The sequence below is a fragment of the Enhydra lutris genome, unplaced genomic scaffold (genome assembly GCF_002288905.1).
Source record: "Enhydra lutris kenyoni isolate GAN:26980312 unplaced genomic scaffold, ASM228890v2 scaffoldscaffold83, whole genome shotgun sequence".
In the NCBI taxonomy this organism is placed as follows: Eukaryota; Metazoa; Chordata; class Mammalia; order Carnivora; family Mustelidae; genus Enhydra; species Enhydra lutris.
Window position 1 is genome coordinate 970,677 of NW_019154167.1, and position 15,503 is coordinate 986,179.

General features: G+C 43.4%; 1 protein-coding gene across 2 annotated transcripts in view; it reads right to left on the reverse strand.

Annotated features, from left to right (window-relative positions):
* The window catches only part of LOC111161275 (midline 2), a 95,136-nt gene that overhangs the window by 72,301 nt on the left and 7,332 nt on the right, over window positions 1-15,503 (reverse strand). The window contains exons 1-2 of one of the 2 annotated variants that reach the window (XM_022524859.1): window positions 12,394-12,447; window positions 9,423-10,138 (exon numbers count right to left, since the gene is read on the reverse strand). In XM_022524859.1, the coding sequence (XP_022380567.1) occupies window positions 9,423-10,138; window positions 12,394-12,445 (768 nt within the window). In that variant the 5' untranslated portion in view covers window positions 12,446-12,447. Of the gene's footprint in view, window positions 1-9,422; window positions 10,139-12,393; window positions 12,448-15,503 lie in introns of those variants that run through there. The other variant, XM_022524860.1, reaches the window with a different exon arrangement.

A 15,503-nucleotide genomic window follows, 5' to 3' on the forward strand; every position in this document is an offset into this window, starting at 1 on the left:
CGTCCAGTGAATCTCTGGGCCCGGCTCCCTCTGTCCAAGCCTCAGCGTAGCTTTCTCAGAACAGCTGAAACACGACAAAGAGACAGCCAGAGTGGCAGGGGAGATTGGAATAGAGATATGTGCCCGGAGGAAACAGGGAGGAGGGGGAGGGGGGTGGGGGTGGGGGAATGGGAGGTTGGCAGGGAAGCAGGATGAAGCTCCCATTTCCTGCCACAAGAGGTTACCTCTGGGTCCTTCTGTGCTTCCCCTGTGTGAGGGTCAGAGAAGCCATTTGCACCACGACACTGAGACCCTAGTCACCTCCAGATGACGACACCGTTACAGCTTCCATGGAATTGTACACGGGTCTTAGCAACGTAACCAAGGTTTTAAAAGGCCCAAGAGAGCTAAACTGACGGTCCACACCCATTCCGGTTTTTCATCCGAGTTCCGCTGCAGTTGTATCATGTAGACTTGGCCTGTCTGGGCTCAGTTCTACCCTTCACAAAAAGGAGAATGCTGGCCATTTCTGAGATACCAGGCACGGCCTAGTCTTCCAGACAGCATCCCATAAAAAGAAATGGCTCCTTTAACCCTCTCAAATAATTGCTGACGTGTTTGTTTTTTAAGATTTTTTAATTTATTTATCTGAGAGAGAGAGAGAGAGTGTGTGTGCAAGAGCACAAGCATGGGGGAGGGGCAGAGGGAGAAGCAGATTCCCCACTGAGCAGGAAGCCCAATGCAGGGGTTAATCCCCAGACCCCGGGGATCGTGACCTGAGCAGAAGGCAGAGGCTTCGCCAACTGAGCCACCCAGGCGCCCCAATTGCTGGTTTTTATTATTTTTTTCCATGTCTCTAGACACAGGTGGTTTCAGATAACTTTCTCACTGGCTCCCTCAAGAAACCAAGCTATCCGTCAAAACATTGCCTCGTCATTAAAGCTAGGGGTTCCCCTGACAGGACACGCTCTCGACCACTATTGCCACCTGTCATGCTCCATGAAGGCACGTGTATTCACACATAGGTGAGCACACTGACACACCCCTACCTGACAACACTCGTCTTGAAGCCTAAAAAGGGGTGACGCCTGCCTGTACTATTTAAACCTGTCGAAGTGCCACCGAGTGCCTGAAAACTCTTTTGCTTTCTAAAAGGCAGGAGAGAACAGTATTTAAATCTACACAAGATCCCAATTGTTTTGATGTGGGAATTGACCTTTGGGGGATGCAGGAAGAAAAGGGAAGGGAAGAAAGGCCAATATACCCCAAACCTGGAGCCTTCCCAACTCACAGTAGACAGCTTGTTCTTTAAAAATGATCTGAGCCAGTGACCCCATTACTATTTCTCGACATGCTCTTTTTTTCTGACATGCTGTCTGCTCACTGGTGTTCCTAGCTCTTCCAAAAGCCAGTAACCAAAAATCTTAGCACACTTTTGGGGTCACATTCTGCTTTCCTTTTTTAACTGCTTCTCTTAAAATACTTACTTTGCTTTTGCTTCAGTCTGTCACTTTATGTATCAATTACATATGGCCTTTCAACAGCAGAACATACCATCTGGTCTACCAACTGAAGCCCACACCCTTCTGCCAGAGTGTGTTCCTTCCCCAAACATTTATTTGCTGTTGTGTAGACACGGGCTATGTCCCAAAATGAGATACAGGTGATATACTGGATCCACAAGGTCTATGCTACTTGAAGTTCGTTAGAGAATAGCCAGACTGGTCCTCAAGCCAGGTGAACCAGGTGGCCATCTCTCTTCTTTCCAGAATGTTCTGACACCATTCCGCAAACACCCATACCTCCCCTAGTGCCCTTATAAGGAATGCTACACAAACCATCCTGCGTTTTTTGTGTGTGTTTTTGTTTTCCCCTCTCCTCGGGGCATTGCATGGTTAAATCTCTAGCTTAAATGTGTAAATTTTTATTTGGACCTTCTAAAAGAAAACCTGTATTAAAAACCTAAATCCAGTTGTTTTATTTGGGTAACAGAATAGTGAGCCAAAGCCGACTCTCCTTTCCTGGAGTTCTCAATGTTGTATTTTACTTGAGCTATTCCTCTTCAGTTCCTGCCTCTTGTGCACACCCTCTCCTTCCTCCTTCACACACTCTTCCTTCGTGTCTCCGTTCTAGACCCTGAGTGTGCCACAAGGCTCAATCCTGGGCCTTCACTCAGCTCACCACTGAATGACTCCACGCTGAAGGCACTCAGTCTACATCTCTAGGCCTGATCTTTCAACCACCACAAAGGCCTGAATTTCAACTCCTTCTAGAACATTTGCCTTTGCAGTTCTGAGAGTACCATGTTTTCCCTCCTCCAGATATTTGAGCAAACTATTTTCTTTCTGCTAGAGCACTTCCTGCCCCTTATTCCATCCCCGTTCCCCAAGTGGGCATCCAAAAACCCACCCAAAGCCTCTTCTGACAGATGTCCCTCCCATGCTCTCCCTCAATCCCTTGTGCTTCCATTGTCATAGAACTCACCACAGTGTCTTGTAACTGTGTCCTTGACTATCATTCTCCCCACACTGAGCTGAAAACTCCAGCAGGGTTGGGACTGAGCTCTTTTATCAATGTAACCCCAACATCCCTTCTGGTACTTGGCATCTAATAGGTGTTCGGTAAACGTTTGATGAATGAATGAATGCTGAATGACCCATGATTATAACAAACTCAAGGCTAAAGTCAAATCATCCCACCCAAACTGTTAGCCCCTTCCAAATTTCCCTACTTCTATCCCCAGTTCCACTATTCTTCAAGTCATCTCCTACTCCAAAATCATTTTTTAACTCTTTCTCTCCAACATCTCTAACCATACAGTCAGCCATTCACCAAGTCCCGTCCATCATTCTTCACAGTCTCCAGTTTGACCCTTCTTTCCAACAAATTCATTCATGATTCCCTGCTTTGAGCTCCATGACTCCCTTTCCCTGAGTCTTCCTTTGTGCTTCCTACCATCCTACACACACCTCTGTCATGGCACTTACCGTACTGCTTTGGAATGTTTGATATACTTATCTGTCTCTCTTACCAAGTTCAAAACTCTGCAGGGCAGTGACTGTGCCTGATTTCCTGTGTCCCCAGCTCCTACTGCTATGACTTGAACAGTGTTCAGTAAACAAAGTGAGTGCTCATGAATTGTTTGTTAAATGAATGAATGAATCCTTGGCCTTGATCCCTGGTGCTACAGTTTAAGTTACTATCTGTCCTGTCTTCAGGGGAGATAAAGAACAAGACATTACCTCATTACATCAACCATTCGAGAACTTGCATGTCATTATCACATTTTCCCCCCTTTCAACTTTGCTTCTTTGGGCTTAATAATTCTTCTTTCCTTCATCCTTCCTCACCAATATTATTATTCTGGAATATGTTCCTTTTCCCAATAAGAATAGACAGGATTTTCATCCACCCAGGAAGCAATCTCTGAGTCAACATTTTTTTTTCTTTTTTTTTTTTTTTTTTTTTTTTTTTTAAGATTTTTTTTTTTTTTTTGAGAGAGAGTGAGCGAGAGTGAGCACAAGCAGATAGAGTGGCAGGCAGAGGCAGAGGGAGAAGCAGGCTCCCCGCTGAGCAAGGAGCCCGATGTGGGACTCGATCCCAGGACGCTGGGATCATGACCCGAGCCGAAGGCAGCGGCTTAACCCACTGAGCCACCCAGGCGTCCCTCTGAGTCAACATTTTGTAAATTGTGCTCGGACTGACAACTGTTAGCTCCTTGCAGATGTTGGTGAGGAGAAGACTTGGAACAAGAGAAATGACAAAAACAGAGAGATGGCAGCACAGATAACAGGAGTATCCACTTGCTAAGCCTGCTCTCAAACCAATTTAAAAAAAAATAGAAAACATCTTCTGACACATTAATACTATGTAAGAATACAGCCAGAGACTCCATATAATTATTAGATGGAAAAAAAACAGGAGTTCAGATAAGTCTTAGCACTCAGTTCAAGCAGAGATGGAATAAAAACCATTTTATCTCCCACCCGCACAAAATGAGTAGAGATTTGATACATATTAAAGTAGTGGGGAGCACGTTGTGGAAAGAGCACAGAGAAGCCAGATCCATAAGCAAGACTGATCTTATGATCATGAGCTGAAGGCTAGTTTAGCTAGTTTAGAAACTCCATGCCAGATATTAATTACCCTCAACCCCATACTTGTGTGTCCACCACCATATCATAGAGAGTGCCAATCTGGACCCAAACACTTCGTTTATATGATATTTTGCTACTGTGGTTCAATACCTAAGTGGGTGAAATGGAAAAGTAACTTTTTCTGCTCCCTCACCTACAGTAACCCAGCCTGGCTTCACTGAAGCTGCTTATCATGAGAATTTATGACATGGCTCATTTATTAGGGAGATCCTTAGTCTCAGGATAGATTCTACTGAGGCCATGACCCTTCTTAGGGGGACCATGCTCATGGCCTTATGCTCATGGCATCCTCATACCCAACCTCTCTATAGATACGCCCACAGAAGATGAACACAGACGCTCTCTCCTCCTCACACACAGTAGAATACATAAACAAACAAACAGAGGCATTCTCAGCCGCTTAGCCACGCAGAAATACACACACTCATATATGGTGACACATACATATGTATGCAAATATACTTCCTCTCAACCCAGGCTTTCATAAAGATATTTTTTTCTTTCTCTTATATTAATAGTCATGCTGGTTCTGAAACAGTCAAATGTCCAGTGGTAGATAAGTTGAGAGGGTATCTGTCTTGGCAGACAGAAGTGGGTGTCTAGTGGGTGAGCAGACAAATGACTGGGAGAAGGTGGTGGCTGAGTGAGAATGGGTGGGTGGATGACAGAGTGACTGAGTAGGAAGAAAGGCAAGTAATCAACTCTGATAAGATTCTAGAATATCATATTTTCCAACCTTTTAACTCTCGTTGTGACTTTCCTTTGAACATTCTCCAAGTCTCATATCTCCCTTTTCTTTGTCTAGCAATCTTTAGCTCTCTCCGTCTCAGCCTCTCTTTCCGTGTGTGTGTGGGGGGTGAGTGTGTGTGTGTGTGTGTGCGCGCGCGCGTGCGCGTGCACACGCGTGCACACTTTACTTTCCCATAACAAAAAGCTTACTCTGGTGCCAAGTAATATTTTATAACAACAAGATCCCTGATATGTAAATGTAACTGCATTTAAGAATTATTTGTAGTAATGAATTTGTGGAAATGTAATGAAAAAAAGAAAATGTGCTTGTTTATTCCTTTCAGGAAATTCCTCTATTCCCTCTGGTTTTCATCAGCTATATTTTTGGCAGGCTATGGACATGGAAATGTGAAGACATCACTCTCAAAGAGAATTATAATAATCGCATCTGATTTATACAGATGTCACCATAGGGCTAGGCAGTTGGAAAATCCAGCAATCCAAATGAATAGGCACTTAAAATAAGGACATGCCATACTTTCGCAAGCACTCAGTTTTTTAACATTATCAGTAGTCCGTGGGAGATTTTTTTTTTCAGACCTCTGAAGTAGCCACAATGGCAAGACAGATTGATATCTTACAAGATGAGAGCTAAAGCAAGCTATAGACGCCGGTGGTATACTTCCCACAGATCTGTTATAAAGATTCCATTCACTTGGATGCCTTGAGCATATACTGTGTATGCAAGGCACGAAGGAGGATACTGAAGAAATAAAAGACATTGTGCCTGGCCTCAAAGAATTCATGGGATATGGACCTTATGGGGTTTTAGCTGGGGACTAAAGAATGAGTAGGACTCCTAAGCGGGTCAAGAAAAGAGCACGGGTCAAAGTTGGGAGTCACCCAAAAGAAGGAGTGGTGTGTTTAGGAGGCGGTTAGGAGGCTAGTCTGGGCAGATGAAGGTAGCATGTCTGAGAGTGGTAGCGGGGTAAGACAGATGGGCAGCACACGAATCAAGTCATACAGGATTTAGAATGTGGAGTTGAGATCTGTCATCAATATAGACCATTGAAATGTGACCTCTTTTTATAAAGCCAACACTTATTAATGCAATAGTATCAATCTCTTTGAAGGAGAGAAACTCATGGGCCGATGAAAACTCTTTAACATGTGAAGCATTTTTATAGAAATGCAGCACAATATCACAAGTTAAGAATATATATTGGGATTGGGGCGCCTAGGTGGCTCAGTGGGTTAAGCCTCTGCTTTTGGCTCAGGTCAGATCTCAGGGTCATGGGACCGAGCTCTGGATTGGGCTCTCTGCTTGGCAGGGAGCCTGCTTCCCCCTCTCTCTCTCTGCCTGCCTTTCTGCCTACTTGTGCTCTCTTTCTGTCAAATAAATAAATAAAATCTTTAAAAAAAAAGAATATATATTGGGACTAGCACATGGAAAGAGAAGGGATGGAGGAAATAATGACTCTGATAGACCTTTCTACTGTGAAGAAAATTATTCTTTGGAATTGAAGAATTAATTGAACCACTAGTGGCCTTCGGAAGGACATGTAGTTAGAATGGACAACTAAATAAGGATAATAAACCATAGTAAGTATCCCAAACCCTGTCCTCCAGTTTGAGCACATGTTAAGAAGACAGGCTGGCTTCTGGTTATTCTGACCTTTCATCTTATAACACACCAGTGTGTTTATTCTTTATTGAACAAATAAATACTAGAAACCACTAATCCTACTCAGGGAGGTTAGTACAGAAAGGGTAGTTATGAAGGTCAACGGGGAAGCTCCAGAACCGAAAAGAACAAATAAACACCATTTCACTTACTGGTCAGAAAGTAAAACCCGTAGGTATATGTAGTATCCTCCTTCCCCTTCTCCTGTAGGACTGCCATGCTCCTCTCAGGGCCAGTGGAGTGAGCTCCAGGCCATCTCCCCCATAGCTTCTGACAATCAGTTTTCCCCTTTCTCCCTGGGGAAGAATCTGGCAGGTTAAGGGGATGATCCTAAATGCTTTTAAATTAAAATGAACCCAAAGAAGTGAGAATACAGAGACACTAAAAGTCAGACCTCCTCTCTGCCTCATGTGGAGAACTCATAGCCTTTACATTTGGAAACCAAACCGAAGTGATCCCCACACATCCAACACACACACGCGCACACACACATACACTCACACACACTTTCTCCTGCCCCAAAGTCCAAGATGTTCCAGACAACATAACAAACCACGCGGTTGGGAATGATTCATATGTTTCCACTCTCGGTCCAAAAATGAGCCAAAAAAAAAGTTTCCACTTAATTTATAATCAGAATTTTCTGCACGTTTCCTAAAAAATTTAAAGGGGAACAATTCAAAAATCTGGCCTTTCTTTCTCCAAAGATTACTGATTAGTTACAGACCAAAGTATCTTTTGGTAAAATACTTCTGTGCTCCATCCAGCCCCGGAGACTAGGGCTATGGCTGTGTGGTGCCAAATAGCTAATCAATCATCCAGTGTTTTCATGTTTTCGGATGTTTTCAAAAAGCTGGTGTTCTACAGATACAGGCTTATTCTATCTAGTCTTTTATTATCTCCACTGTACATATGGATACAGAGTTTTCTGTTTGGAGTGTTTCTCAAGGCCAATGCCTTATTATAGTTCCAACACCTGCAAATATTTGGCAGAAACTGCTCCATCCTCTCCATATCCCCCCCTTCCTGCAGCCCCACCCCCACCTCTTGCCACTACGAAGCTGTACGTTTCTACAGTATGTCCTTTCCTTGATGCTGTTAATCGTTTATCTGTGACCCATGAAATGTGCAATTGCCAGAGCATAAAGTTAAGTTGCAAATCACATTTCATGGGCAAAACTTAGGTCCAAAACAAAGCAGCGGCAGGCCACAGCAGAAAGGATACTTAACGTGGGGTCTAGAAGCCGAGTTCCCAATCCAATTCTGTGACTCTGACTGAATCACTTAACCTCGCCAGGTCTTAGTTTATACCACGTTACAGTGTGAGGCTTTAGCTAGAACAAGTGCAGGGCCTAGCGTCTTAGGCATCTAAGAACTGAAATCAATGAGCTTATTCCTCGCTATAGTTTTGAAGGGAATGAGAATATCACCTTGAGTGAAATCCACAGATAAATGCTGAATTTCATACAAATTTGTAAATATTAGGTATAAATAAAAATTGAAGACGGCACAAACCATTGTCAGTGTGACTACTTCTCAATACTGCTTGCAACAAATTACAGGAAAGGAAAATATATCCTATTCAGAGTATTGCTACCGTCGCCAACCACGAAACTTTTAGGTAAGTTACCAGGACTTGTTCAGGGCATGGCAAAAGGAAAATCCCCGCTTCCTTCTTGCCCTCCTTCCACCCTATCTGGGTCTTCCTTCCAGCTTGGCTTCTATATCCAGTCCCTGTTTGGGGGTGGTCATCCTGTTAGTCATTTAAACATTTATTTTTCCTGGAATTTCTGCTAAATAGCTCCCTTCATAAGAGCAGTTAAGCCACACAGCGGGCAGGCAACGGGAAGAAAACAATTTGCCGGAGCTGACATTTGTTAACATCAAAGTGAGGCAATAGGGCTTTATAAAATAGGCACTTAGTCTTGTGCATAAATACTATGTGGCATGACAACTTCGGAAAACTCTGTCCACGGAACACATATTAAAGACTGGGAACTTCCAAGGCAGGGACTGCAACCAGGGGCTTCAGTCTGCAACCCACAGAAACGAGCACAGGCACAAAATCGGATACTGGATTCAAGATTTATTGCCTTCGGTTTAAAGCTTTAGTTCAGACATTGGATTATCCCTCCTGACTTCTGGTAAACTAAAATTCCTTTTTTTAATTTTTGGTCTGCTGTTCTGCTCTGGGTTTGGGTTTTTTTTGTTTTGTTTTGTTTTGTTTGTTTTTTTTGGTTTGGTTTGGTTTTTTAAGGCAGGCTTAGTGAGCTCCACGTTAAGGGCTTGAGGGCAATTAGTAGCAGGCAGCCAATGTCAGGCCTTTGTTTCTTTAGCGTACTGAGCAGGCTAACACAGACGCTACTGTCCTCCACACAAATCTCCCGCCTACGTAGAGACACACTCAGACACCTCCACAGAGACACGCCCAGCTTTCCCATTGCTCTCCCCATAGCTGTGCATATCAGCACATATGCTAATTATAGTACACCTACACAGGTACTCACATACTTAAAAGAAGAGGTGGAAAGATCATGACAAAGATATGTAGTGTGCGATATGTCACTGACAGAGGAGAGAGGGACTCGTTTCCCTGGATGCGCTACTGGAGTGGTGCGCAGGGCCAAGGGCTTAACTCATCCAGACCAGAACTGGCCAGAGGTGAAGGAATGAAAGCAGGTTTATGCAACTGACGAAACAGGTTCCAGTGAGAGCTTGCAAGTGGGTAGGCTATTCCTCACAAGGGCACCTTGGGAGTTAATGGACTTGTCACCTAGGCAAGGTGGCCCTAGCTTTGTTAGAGAACTCGCTAACTGTATGGCTACGTATAAAAGAGACCAAGCTGTGTAAGGGATATTTCCCAGATCCCTTACCTTGAGTTTCTCAAATCGGTCATTCAGGGACGCGACCTGATGGTCTCGGTGACGTCCCACCAGTTTGCATAAGGCACAAATCAATTGGTCATCGGACACACAATACATGTTCACTTTCTCATTTTCATGGTCCAGGCAGGTGATCCCTCGGAGATGCGTGTCGGGCACTGGTTCCACCAGGCGGTGGCTGGTGAAAGGTTTCTTGTTCGGGTGTGTGGCCCGCAGGCAACGGTCACAGTAGGAGACCTCACAGGTGATGCATGTTTTCACTGCATCCCTTGGCGGGTCCTGCTCGCAGAACTGGCAAGCAATTCGCTCACTCGACATGGCCGTGCTGGGCCTATAAGTCCTCTCCCGGCGGCTCTCACTTGGGGAATTGGGCCCACTGACGGAAGCCTTCTGGAAGCGATCGATGATGTTCTGCAAAGTCACATTCCTCTTGAGGCCGTCCAGGCCCCGGTGGTTCAGCGAGATAACATACCTGCACGTAGGACACTGGAAAGCGGTAATGGGTTCAATGGATTCACCAGAGCTGCAGCTTGAGACCAGGATGCGGTGGGCACAGCTGAAGCAGAGGCTGTGGGCACAGGGGAGCAGCAGGGGGTCCTCGAACAACTCCAGGCAGATTGGACAGGTCAATTCGGACTCCAGTGTTTCCATCTTTAGTGAAAATAATCCTGCTGGGGCATTAAGAACCACAGAGGCTGGGCTTTCACCTGCAAGGAATACAAAGCAGGAGTCACTAAGCGTCTCCAAAGGAAACGTGGATAGAGCATTGCTTCCACGCTCACCAGCGGAGACTCGGCGCGCTGGATTCCCCGAGCGATGCTGGAGCAAGAGGAAAGCCAGCTGGAAATTAATCAAAAAGCCTTTTGCCCCCTGCTTCAAGCCTTGCTTTCGATAAATGCCCGAGTTTAGGCTCCTGTGCTAATAAATAGAACTGTGTGGCCACCTCTGAATCCTGGTTGACTGGTTAAGACTACTTTCCAGCTCACAATACCAGCGCGGGGCCATCCCTCACATATCATCCACTGGCATCTCTGGTCCTGGACTATGATGAGCCTGAGGCCCTGCGAAATTCTCCATCCCCATTTTCCAGTACCATTCTGTATTTTATGTCAAGCAAGCTTTGCACCTCGTCAAGCTCAATGAGAAGGGACTGTGACTTTGCAACTTACTCATCAGTAGCTGCGGATCAATAATGAAGATGCATTATCTTGTGGTTTCGGCTGGGTTTTATTAGTACACACCGACTGAGCAGGCACAGGCCTGCTACAAAGCGCACCTCCCCATGTGTGTTTTCGGCCATCCTAAAACATAACAAGATGCAAACCAACACCCAGATACAAATTAGCAAGGCGAGGGGCCAGAAATTTTCAGATCTGGTAACTTTCATTTCGGTAGGTACCATCAGAGAGTAAAAGAAGTCACCCGATTAACATGAAACTGATCTCTTGGTCAATCTCTCTCTTCTTCCGCAGACATTCCTGAGCTGAACATAATAGATACTGCCAGGGGTCCTCCGTTAATTAAAATCAACACACAGAAATGTTCTAAGCTAGACCTAACTGAGGAAAAATATGTCTTATCGACAGAAAATGTTAATCCTATTTATAGAAAAGAGAAAAAGCCATCTTTGGCTTTTGAATAACTTTTGTTCATCAGCTCACTATCATTGGAGACCCTCGCCAAGGCCTAAAATTTCGATTCTGCCACTAAGTATAACAGATGCATCTTTAAAAGCTGCTTCTAAATCAAACCTTTAAGCGTGCACTAAACTAACTAGCTATCTAATGGAAATCTATAGGAAAGCAGGTTAAAAAATAAAGAGTCTTTTTTGTAAAACAGCCACTCTCGGTTTGGTAAGTTCAGATGTTTGTATGACCACTTTCATTCAAACATGAGATGCGTGGTCAGTCTTTGTTTATGATTTACAAATGCTTCTAAATTGTTGGCTGGCCACATGTGGCTTATAGTCTCTATCAGCACTCACCTATAGAGAGGAAAAGGTAAAACAATTACAATGTGCATATATCACAGAATCCTAAAATTGGAAGAGACTCTGGAGATGATAGATTCCAACTTTTGCTCCAGGCAGGAATATACCCTTTGATAGCTCCGCTGCTCAAATTCAACATGTCCATAAATGGACTTGCTATTTACACCACCCCTTCACCCACACCCCCATCCCCACCACAAAAACCCCAAACACCTGCTCTTCTTCCAGTCTTCCCTATCAGGTGAATATCAGCATCCATGCCTACAAACCCAGGAGTTCGCACATTGACATGTTTATCGCCACAGCCACTGATGGCTTCCAGAACATTCTCTTTTATTTCCTTTACAGATCTGTGTCTCCAGCTAACTCTCCCTGCTCCTTGAGGGCATCAACTATTTCATATTTTTATTCTGAGCATGGTGCCTCAGACATACATAGGTATTCAGTAATTATTAAACAAAGGATCCCTTAAAGTAGAAGTCGGAAGAAGGGACCTAGCATTTATTGAGCACCTCCGGTATTCTGAGTACTGTTAAGCCCTTTACACACATCACTTCAATAAATTCTGTCAGGAAGCCTGTGAGGAAGGAACTACCATACCCATATTACAGTTAGGAAATTGGGGCTCAGGATTGCTAAGTAAATCAACCAGGGACATACATACCCAGCACACTGGGTCAGTCTGATGCCAGTGCCTGTGCTCTTTCCCCTACACCTTTCCTTCAACCATCTCACCTCCTGCACTGAAGTTCATCTTGACTATTTGCAAGTGGGTTTCTAAACAGCATGTCTCCGCTTCTACTTTTGTCTTTCTGTGTCCTCCTGAGTTTCTCTGAAACCTCCTCTCATTCCGAGTCCCTTCCAGAATCCTATCTTTTTCTTCTAGGCCCAACTCCACCTCACACTGCATTTATTTACTCTCTCTTCCAGAACTAGAAGTCTGCATTCTTCAATGTCTGTGTTGGGAGCTACCTGGGAGAGCTGAGGAAGGTTTCCCTCCAAAATGACAGATGGTCAGGAGCATTGCTGAAAGACCTCTACGTGCTGAAACCTGTAGAAAAACAATTAGAGCATTTGTGGTACTCTTCTAAATCTTAGGAGGGCGCCATACAAATTCTTCCGTACAAGAGGAAAAGCTCTCCTGAGCTTCCCTGAAACCGTAAATACTGTTCTGCAGTAACTGGGACACTTGAACCTCGCTATGAAATTAAGCTCGGCAAAGTTTGCTATGGGTCAGCATTGCCTCGAATAAGGTCAAGATAGGACTTTTAACCAGGGATTTCTGAACCTCCTAGAACTGTCTGAAGAATGTCGTGTGTTTGTCATATATGTATTCTCATGGGAAGAGGGTTGTCCACAGCATTCAAAATGTTCTCAGAAGATTCCTTGATGGAAAAAAGTCAAACACCAGTGCTCTGAAATAATCCACCTTAACTGATTTCAGCTCTATAAAGAATAATATAAGATGGTTACAATCTGTTGCTCATGGTAAGTCACTTTTCTATACTATTTCTATTCTGTTCTGTTTCATCATCATCTAGCAATGGCGGTAGCCGAGACTGGGGAACTGAATATTTTTTTTTCAACTTCTTCAAACATCTGTTCATCTCATCTCTCATTTATGAGGCCACCTTGTTCTGGCCACTCCTAATATTTCAACATCCTTTCAACTATTTCCCTTTTACACTACTTCCCTGATTATTGAAGCACCTTTCCCCCTTCAAATTTATCTGACATGTACTCTGTGCCAGGCCCTAAATAATACCTTTACGGGCATTATCTCATTTCATTTTCACAACGACCCTTTAAAAGGTAGGTAGTATAATTACCCCCCCCCCAAAAAATAATAATAACCTGTCCCAGATCACATTTATTTGCAAGGAGCAGAGCTAAGATTCAAACCCAGAATAAGACTGAGAGTCCAGAAATAAACTGATATACACATATGTTTATGGGCAAGTAAGTTTTGACAAGGATTCCAAGTCCACTCTGTGAGGAAAGAACAATCTTTTCAACAAATGGTATTACAACTGCGTATCTACATGTAAAAAAAAAAAGAAAGAAAGAAAGAAAGAAAAAGGTGATGAAGTTAGACCCCCCCCACATACCATATACAAAAAATTGTCTCAAAATAAATCAACAACTTAAGTGAAAGTGCAAAAACTACAAAATCTTGGAAGGGAACATAGGTATAAATCTTTGTGAATTTAGATTAGACAAGGGTTTCTTTTCCTTTTTTTTAAAAGAACACAAGCAGGGGGAGTGGGATAGGGAAAAGCAGGCTTCCTGCTGAGCAGGGAACCCGATGCAGGGCTTGATCCCAGGACCCTGGGATCATGACCCAAGCCGAAGGCAGACTTAACGACTGAGCCACCCAGGTGCCTGTAGGCAAGGGTTTCTTACATTATACTAAATGCACAAGCAACCAAAGAAAAAAAATAGATAAACTGGACTTTATCAAAATTTAAAACTTCTGTGCTGCAAATGACATCAAGAAAGTGAAAAGACTACTCATAGAATGGGAAAAAATAATTTCAAGTCACAGATGTGATACGGGTCCAGTATCTAGAAATACACAGAACTCTTAAAACTCCACAGTAAAAAAGACCCCCCCAAAAAATGGGCAAAGGATCTGAAGAGACATTTCTCCAAAGATGATATACAAATAAAGGATCAGTAAGCATATGAAAAGATACACAATATCATTAGCCATTAAGGAAAGCCAAATCAAAACCACACTGAAACACCACTTCGTACTCACTGGGATGGCTATATTACTACTTCACACCCACTAGGATGACTGTAATTTTAAAAAATAGCAAATATCAGCCAGGATCTGGAAAAACTGGAACCCTCAGACATTGCTGGTGGGAATGTAACATGGTGCATTTGCTTTAGGAAATAGTTTGGCAATTCCTCGGATGGCTAAATGTGGAGTTAGCATATGATCCAGAAGAACTGAAGATGTGCTCACTCAAAAACTTGTACACAGATGTTCATAGCAGCATCATTCAAAATAGCCAAATGGTAGGAATAACCCAAATGTCTGTCAATTGATGGATAAACAAATATGGTACATCCATCCAATGGAATATTATTCGTCAAGAAAAACTAATAAAGTATTGATCCATACCACAACATGGAAGGAGCCAGTCACAGAAGGCCAAAAGTTGTATGATTCTTTTAATATGAAATGCTCAGAATAGGCAAAACCATAAGAACAGAAAGTAGATTAGTGGTTGCCAAGGGTTGGGGAGAGGGAGGGAAAGGTGGTGACTGCTAATGGGTACAGAGTTTCTTTGGGGGATGACAAAGAAAATGTTCAGGAATCAGTGTGATTGTTGCACAGCTTTGTGAATATACTAAAATCCACCAAATTGTACACTTTAAAACAGTGAATATTATGATACATGAATTACATCTGAATTTTTTTAAAAAAAAGACTCAAACCCAGGTCTGACCCTGGAGTGTAAACAGTTCACCACTATACTATACTGCCATCTATGTAACGATGTAGTCATTCTAAACCCTACTGGATTACTTCTTTCTATTGTTTTTCTAGGTCAGTGAGTCCCTGTCTAGGTTTTCCAACACCCTAGAATAACTCTAATGATCAATGGTTGTCAGAAAGTTCTCAGTTGCCAATTTGTATTCATTTAAAAACCACAAAGCTTGCCTGGGTGGCTCAATCAGTTGGGCATCTGACTCTTGGTTTCAGCTTGGGTCATGATCTCAGGGTCCTGGCCTCCAGCCCCTGGTCGGGCTCCGCTCTCGGTGCAGAGTCTGCTTGGGATTCTCTCTCTCTCTCTCCCTCTCCCTCTGCCCCTTCCGTTGATCTCTCTCTCTCTCTCTCTCTCTCTCTCTAAAACAAATAAAATCTCTAAAAGTGAAATAAAATAAAAAACACAAGACTCCTTAAAAAAAATGCCTGGCTCCTATATCACTAAATACTTTTAGGAAAGACAGAGGGAAGCAGTATGACAAAAATGAAACAGTGGCAAAGTGTCACAACTTCCAGAAGTCTGTGAATCACTGATCTCTGCAGAATTAGAGTGTGCTAAAGATAAAGACACGATGTGAAC